We start from the raw sequence: 12,424 nt of genomic DNA, 5'->3' as shown, positions 1-12,424 counted from the left end.
CTTTACATCCGTTTCTACTCAAAACTGAATTTACTTTTTTTGTAGCTGGAAGCCAAACATCTGGAAAGACAATCTGGCTCCGAAACCAGTTGCTGGAGATGATGCTCAGTGTAATATCTTCCTCCCAACTTCATTTGTCCTCTGAGTAAGTAGCTCCAGGAAGAGTGATTTGGCACAAGGTTGCCTCATACAGGGTGCGGTATTAAAACCTTTCTTAATGAAAAGTTTAGTATCTCTGAGTTGGTTTTCTGCACTGTGTTTCCTGCACTAGTCAGAAAGAAAATTGTGTTTTCTCCACCCAATAAAGCAGATCTTGCCCTAAGATATTCTGGTGCAAAGCTAAATGGGTGTGTGTGTGACTAGGAGCTGGTTTGGTATAATGACAATAAACTCCTTTTGTCGCCAATACTATCATGTAATTGTTATTGTTCTGGCACTTGTGACATTACTGATTTTGATGTCCTGTACTTGGCAGACACCAGAATGGAGAAATGGCTGGGCTAAATAACATCTATCAAGGAAAAGGCTTGCCAGATTCTCCTGCTATTTACTGTTAGTTATTTAGTTCTTTTATCCAAGTTGGAGAAGAAGTATCTGCCTTCAATTAACTTTCTAAAACAGCATGTTATGTAAAATTCCATTGACTCCCACTGGCTGCTTGCTTTACTTCTAACCCCAAAGTCATGCGCTTAGTAACAACTTGTTGAGCATCTACTATGTACCAAGGAAATTTCTACTTCTGAAGGTACAGCGCTGAGCAAGAACATCCAAATGCTTGTTCTTGCTGAGTTGGCATTTTAATGAGAGTGTTTAAGGGAGAAAGTAGTGAGGATGGGGAATTTCCCCTTTTCAGTAAAGCAATATTGCAAATACTATTAAGATTCACCAGCTGGAGGGTCTGGCATATTGGACAGTGGCTAGTGTGTGCCCAGTCCCAGTTAGAGCCTCTATATTTCATGGCTTCTCTGAGCATAGCTATGAGGTTCCTGAGCATCTCCAGGTGTGAGTCTAGTTCTTCTCTGACACTGTGGGGACAAGTAGCATGCAGGGGCTTGAGTAGTATCACATTGACCCATCAAGTCAATGGTCAAATGCCATCAGGAAATGGCCCCAGGGCCACCTGAGCACTTCTTGGGAGGTTTCTCCTCCTCCCTCCCCAAACCTCCAGTCGTTTCTCCATTCTGTGACCATTATTTTGTTCTCTCTGATATCAAAACATGATAGAACTGGAAGATGCCTTGCAGAGCTAGTCAAACTAGATCAAACTCTGGGTGTTGACTTCTAGACCTCCTGGGTTAAAATTCCATCTCTGCTTTCAAGGACTGTGGAGAGTCAACTTAAGTCCTCTATGGCTCTGAAATACCTTTATCAGATGATAAAAAGTAGTACCTGCCACAAATAGAAAGAGGCTTTTCAGGGACAGCATGAGCAGAGTGCCAGGGCTAGTGGAAACTCTCTGCAAACAAGATGCTATTATCATCACTGCCACCATCTCCACCGTCCTCATCAACATAGAGAAAAGAAACTTGAGCTCACCAAGAGCTGCACTGGAGCTGTTGCTTAGCCAGCATTGGAGACAGGACTGAAAGAGAAGACAGTTTGTTGACTTCTAGTGCCCACATCCTCATCATATGAAGCCTGGCAGCTGACTTTGAGACTTTGTCCAGCATGCATAGATATTTCCCTGGCTCTCAGGGGTCTGTATCTTTTGCTGATTCCAGCTCACTGGTTTCCCACCTCCCTCCTCTTGGCAAGACTGCAGTCTCCTATCTCATCATTTTAAAATTTAATCTTGAAAGAGACAGTTAATCACATATTGTTTTACCTAAACTGAAAAAGGTGCATACAGAATAGAATAGCCATTTAGAGTAGTTTTGACCAATATACTTTAAGAAGTGGGTACATTGCCATCGTGGGGTTTTGTTGTTGTTGTTGTTGTTGTTTGTCACAGCATCAATCTCGTGAGATGGATGGTAATTCAGACACCATATTTTTTGAGAAGGACTATCCAAGGGCTTCTTCATTTTTATTTATTTATTTATTTATTTATTTATTTATTTATTTATTTATTTATTTTCCTCTTTTTTTTCCCCCTCCCATCCCCCTTCCCGCATCTCATAGTATGGTGGACGCCACGCCGAGTTTCTCCCCAAAAATGGGAAACAACCGGGAAAGAGGGATAGTTCCTCTTCTCAGCTGGCGTGGGGCTGTTGCTTACTTCAGTCTAGCAAAATGGCTGCTACTTTGAGTACCTTCAATATTTCAACAAAAAACTCACTGCTATTATTTGGAGTTTCCCCCCCAAAGTCAGACCTGCTAAAAAGGAAGCGTTTCACATTGCTGACAATTAAGAGATGTTTAGTTGCGCCGCTGCAGCAGCGGCTGAGAGGTTTTGGAATTCTGTATAAAGTCCACGGAAAATTCTGCCAGAAACTGCATAGCCCATCTCACAGTCCCAGTGCATTGCTGTAAGAAGCTGTGCTGGATGCCAAAATGTGTTAGAAGGTCTCTGGAATCAAAGTCTTTAGGCGCAGAGGGTCCATTTCACTCTCAGCAGCTCCGGATTTATCTGGGCCTAGGGCGTGCTGGTTACACCCACTTCCCATGATTCCCTAGGAGCCCCAAGTGTAAAAACCGTATACCTCTGGGTTAGGAGTCTTAGAAGATGGCTCTCACCATGTAGATATTGCTGTCGCCGCCATTTTCCGTGCAGAAAAACAGGGTGGAGAGGAAAGATCCATCCCCGGGCAGCTTGGAGTTGTAGCCCAGCTCACAGTCCCAGTGCATTGCTGTAAGAAGCTGCGCTGGATGCCAAAATGTGTTAGAAGGTCTCTGGAATCAAAGTCTTTAGGTGCAGAGGGTCCGGGCTTGTTCATTTTTTAATCAATTAATGCTAAAATTCTAATGGTTTTGAAAAGTTTTGACTAACCTATAGTCCAGTCAGTGAAAGAGAAGTCATCCATTTTGTAGTCATCTTGCTAGCATTTTATTTCTCTATTTTAAAAAAATATACAGTGTGTGCTTCAGTAAGTGATAGCAGGAATTAATATCAAGTGGTATTACTAGGCTCTATATTTTCTGTGCTTTCTGGACTTGTCAAGAAAATATGGCTTCCATGGAGGCAGGGAGAGGGTGGGAAAGCGAGGGTATACCGGGGATATTGGTGGTGGGGAATGTGCACTGGTGGAGGGATGGGTGTTTGATCATTGTATGATTGTAACCCAAACATGAATGCTTGTAACTATCTTACAGTGATTCAATAAAATAAAAGCAACACACAGGAAAAAAAAGAAGACATGGCTTCTTTTTCCCCCTTCTATCTATTTATTTACTTTTTACTTTTTTATTGAATCACTATGAGATACAGTTACAAAGCTTTCATAATTGAGTTTCAGTCATACAATGTTCGAACACCCATCCCTCCACCAGTGTTCATTTCACACCAGCAATGTCTTCAGTATCCCTCTCACCACCCCTACCCCATCCCACCCCCTGCCTCTGTGGCAGGCACCTTCCTTCTTATTCTTTCTTTATTTTGGGGCATCATGGTTTGCAACACAGATACTGAGAAGCCAAGAAGAGATGGTTTCTTGTCTTCACTGATACCTGCCCCCATCCCTCATCTCCAGGTCAAAGGAAGAGCTCTTCCTGCACCTGGGACCTGACTGGTTCCTGCTGCTTCTGCAGGGCCACCTGCACGCCAGCACCACTGTGTTGGGAATGAAGCTGCTGCTGCACTTTTTATCCAGCCCATCCCTGCGTGTGCGGTTCAAAGATGGACTGTCAGCGGGATCCTGGGTGGATCACAGTTCCAAAGGCGTAGACATCATGATGGGTGAGTGTGCATCTACCTCCAGGAGGCAGGGTGCTACCTCATCAGGAGCTGTGAGTGAGAAACTGCTGAGTACCTCTTCACTTGCGTCTTCAAAGCTCTCTGCAGTAGGATGCCCTGCCCTGTAGTAACCTGCCCTGTAGTAGGATGCCCGTGACCTCAGAGGATTGCAGACTATTTCTCCTTTCCAGGATCCCAAATGGCCTCTCTGCTCTGCAGACATGAGGGACTTCTTTCCATTCCTCGACATTGCCGTCCCAATTTTCCTTTCTCTGTGGTGTCCTCTTAACCCCCAACCAAGTAGGCCAGTCTGTTTATGCCGGTCGATGTGGATTCCCATTTTGGGTCTCAGTTCAGATGCAACTTCTTCCAGAAGAGGAGGGTCCTGCCTGAATGGAAATACTCTGTTACACCATTTATTTATAGTATGTATTGCCATCTACAAGCATACACTTGTTGGTGCATTAATGGCTTCATGTGTGACTCTCCCAGCATAGAAATATAGACAGAACACTCTAAAATGGTTTGAGGTTTTGTATACTTTGAGGAAAAATGATATGTTAATTGCTTATCAACTATATTTCTATTAGGTGAGAGGCACTTAAAAAGCATATGTAATTGCTTGAATGAACAAACAAATAAATGAGCATGTGAGGAATAAGGAATTGAATTATTGTGTTCTTGGAAATATGACATATATTGATCTACAGAATTTCTCTGAACTGGGAGAGTGGTGGGGCTTAGCCTCATGTCCACAAACCCCACTTTGACCAGAAACAATGGCTGTTGTTCTCAACTGGACTTTGTACTCCCTCTGTTCCATCAATAGGTAACCTGAAGAACTCCACTCTCACGCCTGACCCGAGCCCGTGCCTGCTTCCTGGGTTCAAAGTCTTAAATGACTTTCTCGCCTACCATGTTCACATCCCAGAGGTCTACCTCATCGTTGCTGCCTTCTTCTTACAGACGTCCCTCACAGAGCTGGTGGATGGGCCCAAAGTAGGTGCATGCAGCGCCCCTCAGGATGAAGGGACACGCTTGATTTCCTGATTTCATGTGACCAAAGCTGTTCCCTAAGACTTACCTCCCCCTGCCCACAATTCCCTGCTCAGGTGCTTCACATCTCCACGTAGCAGGTGCATATTTTTCCCACTGCTCCCAGCTCCTGTTTTGACCCTCTTCCTTCTTTGCTGCCCCATGTTCTTTCACCAGCTTTTCACAGAGCCTCAGTCAAAAATTTTTGAAAAACTGTGCCCATTTTCCTTAGTAATGCATGCCATTCCCTTATATCTAAATGTAAATTTACCTATTCTGGCTTCCTTTGCAGCCAGACCCCTCTTTGCTCAGATAACTTGACTCAAAGTGGGGATGAAGGTTGATCATGTTTTTTTTGGGGGGGGATAGGGTGGGGCTCACTTGTGATGACCAGGGTTTACTCCTGACTTGAACTCAGAAATTACTCCTGAGAGTCCTCAGGGTACCATATAAGATGCCAGGGATCAAACTTAGGTCGGCCATGTACAAGGTAAGCACTGTCCCTGCTGCACTATTTCTCTAGCCCCTGAAAGTTGACCATGGATAGGTCTCATGCCCACAGTCCAGTTTCTTTGCATTGGTGCTAGCAAATGGCAGTGTTTCTACCCTTTCTTTCTGAGTGATTGCTGCCCCTCATTCTCTTCTTTTTTCTGTTTCAGATCCCTTTCCACAGCTTCTGTCTTCTTAGTGTGATAAACATATTCTCCTTACAACTGACTATCCTTAGACTCAAACCTTTCAGGCCTTGCCCTATTTCTCACTCCCTGTCCTTTCTTGGATAATTCTTCAGTGAGGACTCTATACTCATTAATTATATCTCCTTAAGTCTATTTACGTGCTCACCCAATGAGTTAATCAGGAACAAAAATCCTATGACATTAAGCGTATTCCAAATGTGCCCTTTGGCCTGTCTCTTCAACTAGCTTCCTTCCTTTCCAGACTTTCATGCTTTATATTCTCTCTCTCTCTCTCTTTTTTTTTTTTTTTTTGCTTTTTGGGTCACACCCAGTGATGCTCAGGGGTTACACCTGGCTCTGTACTCAGTAATTACTCATGATGGTGCTTGGGGGATCATATGGGATGCCGGGAATCAAACCTAGGTTGGCCTCATGCAAGGCAAATGCCCTACCTGCTGTACTATCACTCCGGCCTCTCTTGCTTTATTTTCTTGAGTCAGCTCCTGAAGCAGCAAGTCACTCAGTACTCTTTAATTTACATCAGAGAGGAATGTTCTCCCTTTCTCACCAGACTGGGGAGGGTTCTTCTCCCAGTACTTAGCTCAGATATCACTTCCTGCTTGGATCCTGCTAGAAAGACCCTGTCTTCTGGACCTCAAATATGTTTACCTTGTAATTGACACATTTATGCAGTTGCTTTTCTCCTTAGATACTGAGTACCCCAAATGAATGCTCCATCATTTGCTTACCATCCTTGATGCTTAACAAAGAGTAGACCTTGGAATTATTTCTGAATTTTTATTGAGTTAAGCTGAATGGAGATATGGAGGTACCCTCCTTATGGTTTTGCAGGTAGAAGGTAAAAAATTCCACCTCTCTTGCAAATTATTTTATTTGCTGATATAAATCTATATATTCTCCTAGTCATGGAGCTCTCACTTCCAAATACAGTCCTTAATGTGCTGTGCTATGTTCATTGCCGTCTGTATTTTTGTTTCTCCAAGAATATATGGCAGGGAACACATATCTGCTGAGAGTCAGGACCTGGAATAGACTTTTTTACTTCACTTGACATCTTTAACAGTCCCAGGGGGTGGATAATGTAATTTTCAACTCACTGAGGAGAAAACAGAACTGCCAAGAGGATGAATCACTTGTGTAGTAATCTCAGCTTTTAAAGAGGCAAAGTCAGGGAGCTGGAGAAATAGTACAGTGGGTAAGGTGCTTGCCTTGCAAGTGGCCAACGAAATTTGATTCCCAGCACCCTGTGTATCTCCCAAGCCCCATCAGAAGTGATACATTTGTGTACAGCCCAGAGTATGCCCAGAGTACTGCCAAATATGCCCCAATCCCATAAAAACCAAAAATAAATAAAAGAGACAAAGCCAGACCTGTCACCCCCATATTCTCTCTGCTAATTTCTGCTTCCCTCTAAAGCCTTCAAATGCATATGCCCTCTGTAATCTTGTTAGTGAAAATGCATTACTTCAATTGGGTCCATGAGTATTTGTGATGTTTCTCCAACACAAATTGCCAGTAGGCATCTTCCTGGGGGGATGCATCCCTTGACAGCCCCTGAGTGGACTGGGCTGGGATTCTCCTTGGAGGCCAGCCACCCAGGGTATTGCTTTGATGTTTCCCCCCTGGGGTACCCTGGGTAACACCAGGTCTGGGCAGAAAATGGCTTTCTGGTTGTAGCCCAAGGTTTCTTTATAGCCCCCCCCCGACCCGCCCTCCTCTTTCAGGACAGCCTGGATGCCATGTTCCAGTGGCTTCTGCTGCGGCACCATAGGGAAGAAGTCCTCCGAGTGGGGCTGTGCACAGAAGGAGCCCTGATGCTTCTGGAAATGTTGAAAGTCACCATGAACCAGGTGAGGCATAATCTCTGTGAGGAGCTTTGGATGGGTGGATATTTGGAATGGTCTCCTTGGCTTCCTAATAGTAAGGATGATGAAGGGCCAGCCTGATTCCGAATGCTGGCTGGGAGAGGCCTGCTGGACTCAGTGACGGCTTAAGTGCATGAGGGGACTGAAGTTTCTTGGTCCCCAGTGGTGTGTACATGAACTTGCCAGGCAACCTTTTCTTCTTGTTTCCTTTTTAATTTTCTTTGTTGCTTTGAAAATTTGCTAAATAATTTTAATATCCTGGCACTCAAGTCTTATTCTGATGGAATAATCTATTTATATAGATTATTATATAAATAATAATATAAATAATTATATAGATAAATATATTTAATCACATAATTGTCACAATCTGTTTCTCTCAAATATAGCACTGTAGCACTGTCATCCCATTGTTCATCAATTTGCTTGAGCAGGCACCAGTAATGTATCCACTGTGAGACTTGTTGTTACTGTTTTTGGCATATCAAATATGCCATGGGGAGCTTTTCAGGCTCTGCCATGCGGACGGGATATTATAAGTAGCTTGCCTGACTCTCCAAGAGGGATGGGGGAATTGAACCCAGGCCGGCCGTGTGCAAGGCAAACGCCCTACCCACTGTGGTATCGCTCCAGCCCCAAATATAGTGGCTCATATTTTTTAAAAAGATCTTTATTTGATACTATTTATTTTCTTGATTTTTTTCTCTGTGTGCCACAAATGAATGAAATAATATAATAGTTTATCCTTCTCACTTTCACTTCATAAAATATTCCCAACTTCCATTCAGTTGCAGCTGACTATAAGATTAAAAAATTTAAGCTTCATGTGATGATTGTACCCAATATTTACAAAAATTTCACATAATATCTGAGATGATTATGTGTTGAAATAAGATATTTATTAATTTATCCATTTATCTCACAAGGAATCCCCATACTGAAACCATAAGAATTGATGACCACCACTGATTGAACTCCCAGCCTCACACTTGCCCTGGAAAAATTTAAAAATATATATTAATTTTGTATTAGTTTAGGTAACATAGATAACAACAATGTTAACATTTATGATATTGATGCATAAAGTTCCTGCAGCTTCCCTCCCATCAAAGTTTCCAAGACCATCCTCCACTGTACTGTGTGACTTCTGTGTGTCTCTTCCTCTCCCCCAAGTCCGTTCCCCATATCTCTTGGTAAACTCAGTTATAGTCCAGTCAAAGGAGTAAGACATCGAGTTTTCATTCTGCTCTCTTCACTGGGATATTTAGTCTTTCAGTCACAGAGAACATTTTTGAGTAGCTTCTTTTTGTCAGGAGTGTTGGCCATTCTCTGGAGGGGGAAAGTGTTTCTCTTCTAGAGTTGTTCACCTGTACCAGAAAGGTAGGCTTCTCAACTGAGTGGCTAGGGAGGTTGTAGCCTGTCTTAGGAAGATAGATATTTACTAATTAGTCTTGACAGGGGAAGGCTTCTAGGATACTTTTGAATCAGGCCTTCAAAATACACAGAGGTGGGTGGATGGGTACTTGAGAGATGGAGACCAGTGAGAAGGACCTGAGGTCACATGGCCCATGGACACTGAGCTGGACCAAGAACAGTGCTAGGAAGATGAACAATTTTGACTTTGGTAGAATCCAAGGGCAACTGGAAGCTTAGATATGTATGGGAAATCATATTGCTCTTGTAGAATTCTGCATGATCACCTTCACAATTTAAATAAGAGGAAATTTGAAAGTAAAATCACCTGAAATCTACCCTTTCAGAGGTTTTTCTTGTCACCTGTAATGGGATATTTTTCTACACAAGGAGCTTTTTCTTTCATTGATGTGGCCCATGATATTGAATTGTTTATGTTGAAGCATCCTTGTGTGCTGGGAACAGACCCTATTTTGACATGATATATATTTCTTCAATAAATTGTTGAATTCAGTTTGCTAGAATTTTGTGACAAATGTTCCACTGGTCTATGTCAAGAATATTGGTTTGTGGCTTTTTCGTGGAATGTCCTTATTTGATTTTTGTATCATGGGCTGGAGCGATAGCACAGAGATAGGGCGTTTGCCTTGCACATGGCCAACTTGTGTTTGATTCCTCGGCCCCTCTCAGAGAGCCTGGCAAGCTACCGAGAGTACCTGCCCGCATGGCAGGGCCTGGCAAGCTACCCATTGGTGTAATCGATATGCCAAAAACAGTAACAATAAGTCTCACAATGAGAGATGTTACTGGTGCCCGCTCGAGCAAATCGATGAGCAATGGGATGACAGTGACAGTGATCAAGATAATATTTGCCTCACAAAAGTGCATTTGGAAATATTCTCAATATTTCCCAATATTCTATTTTCTGGAATAGATTGAAAATAGTCTTACATTTTTTAAAAGTTTGTGAAAGCTCTCATTCTACTTTCAAGTATCTCATTAATTATTTTGCCTTTGTAGTTATAAATAATTGTAGGCCACAATTTTCTTTTTGTTAAAGACAATCAGGTTTTGATAATAGTGTTCTGTTATAACATGTTAAAGATGAAAACTTCCTTTTTTAGATTTTCAGTCTTATATTTAAATTATTTCTATGAAACATTTTAGGTCTGATTTTTACCTCTGATATTTGCCTTGTTTAAAATTTTCTTTTTCGGTGGGAGGCCGCCCAAAGTGATGCTCAGAGTGCCGAAGGTCACTCCCAACAGTATATGGCTAAGCGGGCCAGCAAGTCAGTTCTAGGGCCTCAGGATGTGGTGCTACTTGGGCCCTGCCACAATGGGCTGCACAAGGGCTGTAACAGTAGGTTCTAAGGGATCTCCAGGGTCACATCTGACAATGCTCACAAGGTCATATGATGCTGTGGATCATTCCCAGGTTGGGCACATGCAAAGCACATGCCCTAACCTTTGTACAATCTCCCTGACCCTGTGTTTCAATTTTGAAGTGTCTTTGTGACCTATCTTAATTTTATCTTAAATCACTGTATCACTGTCATCCCATTGTTCATCGATTTACCCGAGTGGGCACCACTAATGTCTCCATTCGTCCCAGCCCTGAAATTTTAGCAGCCTCTCCTTACTTGTTTTTCCCAACAATTGGAGACTCTTTTCAGAGTCAGGGAAATGAGACCTGTTATTGTTACTGTATTTGGCATACCAAATATGCCATGGGGAGCTTGCCAGGCTTTTCTGTGTAGGTGGGATACTCTCAGTAGCTTGCCAGGCTCTCCGAGAGGCATATATGTGTGTGTGTGTGTGTGTGTGTGTGTGTGTGTGTGTGTGTATTTCCCCTTTATGATGATGTGTCCAGGAATGTGTTCACTCATGCATGAGGCTCTGCCCAAGCATGTGGAAAGTGGCCTGGAACGTGGCAAAAAAGATACATATATACATATATGTATATATACACACACATACATGTGTTTACATATATACATGCACACATGTATATACAGGGATTGAGGAGATAGCTCAGAGAGCTGAACTATTTTGCACGCAGACCCTGGGTTCAACTCTTGGATTCACATATGCTTTGAAGCAGTAAACTTCATCCTGAGCTTCAGATTACTAATACAGTTTCTAATCCACACTATTGAAACTCAAGTAATTAAAAAACAAAAACCAAAGAAAACCTAGGGCTGGAGTGATAGTACAGTGGGTAGGGCACTTACCTTGCACAAAAAGAATTATTCTCATTTATTCAGTTTGTATAAATGGCCTCTTAAATTAATTTTCTATGTGAAAATTTCCTTCTTAATATACTGAATTTATAAGTTGAAGCTTTCTATCCTACCAAGCTCAGTATGTGGATTGATTGAACAGATAAATTTTGGATTTTTTTTAAACCATTCTCTGAATTATTTATTCTGCCTAGTTCTAATATTCAGATATTTGTTGTTTTCTAGAGTTCCTGTGGTTGTAATTTTAAAGACCATTAGACTCATTTTTTCAATCTACATATGGTTGGACTTTTTTTGAGGGCTAGGGATGTGGGCCACATCTTGTGATACTCAGGCATTACTCATGATACTCAGGTGTTACTCATGATACTCAGGTATTATTCTGTGTGTTACTTGGGGGTTCATGTGCTGCCAGGGAACAGAATGGGATCAGCTTTAAACAAGTCCCTTGACTCCTGTACTATTTCCCCAGCCCTGAACTTCTAAAATTCTTTTCATTTCTAGATTCATTTTGTTGTAGTCAGTGTTTTATAGACATACTTTTCATCTTTAAGAAACTTCATTTATGATTACATTATGTACATTATATGTATGATCAATCATAATTAATTTTTGGATGCCTAAAAATATATTTCCATGTCTGTGGCATAGAATTTCATTGCCTTTCAGTTAATGTTACTTTCAAAAAGCAAACAAAATGAGTAGATGGAAGCATTAAAAATAAAGAAAATACATAGCCTGACAAGGGAAGTAAAAAGCTAAGACAAAATACTTGCATTATATTACCAAATGCAAAATGGTAAAAATTGTGTTTTACAATTTACTCTTATACTGGGTCAAAACAAACAAACAAACAAACAAACAGAAAACCCAATCTGGATCTAAAAAGTATGTAATAAAGCTTTATCACTTAAAGATTGTTTTGGTTCAATAAAGATAATTACCATGAAGGCATTCTTCATTAAGTATAGTAAATAACCATCAAAATACAAGACGCCCAAAGGGGAGAAAGAGGCTAGTCTCTTAGCTGTATTGAATGATGCTGCTATATATTTCTGTGTATTTTATTTCTTGCTTCTTGCTTTACTTTGATATTGTTTCTTATGGCCCGACTTCCCATTTGTAAAGTAGAAATAAACCTAGAACTTGCGTCAGAGGACTGTGAAGAGGAAAATGTGTATAGCCTTAAAACAATGTTGTGCATAGAAAACAGATTCCCCAACTATTAATTAGTATCCCCTGCACATCCAGACCTCCAGAAATCTAAGAAGTTTCAGAATGTCTTCTTTCTCCCTAGACTTCCATTCCTCTGGCTCCTAAGTAGTGCCCAGTCTGCTTC

General features: G+C 41.6%; 1 protein-coding gene across 1 annotated transcript in view; it reads left to right on the top strand.

Annotated features, from left to right (window-relative positions):
- Positions 1–12,424, top strand: part of WDFY4 (WDFY family member 4) — a 248,928-nt gene that overhangs the window by 85,196 nt on the left and 151,308 nt on the right. The window contains exons 27-30 of the mRNA XM_004607397.2: positions 46–145; positions 3,630–3,835; positions 4,662–4,831; positions 7,290–7,415. Coding sequence (XP_004607454.2) covers positions 46–145; positions 3,630–3,835; positions 4,662–4,831; positions 7,290–7,415 — 602 coding nt within the window. The remainder of the gene's footprint in view (positions 1–45; positions 146–3,629; positions 3,836–4,661; positions 4,832–7,289; positions 7,416–12,424) is intronic.

Source organism: Sorex araneus, chromosome 11, assembly GCF_027595985.1.
Source record: "Sorex araneus isolate mSorAra2 chromosome 11, mSorAra2.pri, whole genome shotgun sequence".
Taxonomy (NCBI): domain Eukaryota; kingdom Metazoa; phylum Chordata; class Mammalia; order Eulipotyphla; family Soricidae; genus Sorex; species Sorex araneus.
This window is presented reverse-complemented; position numbering and strand designations above follow the sequence as displayed.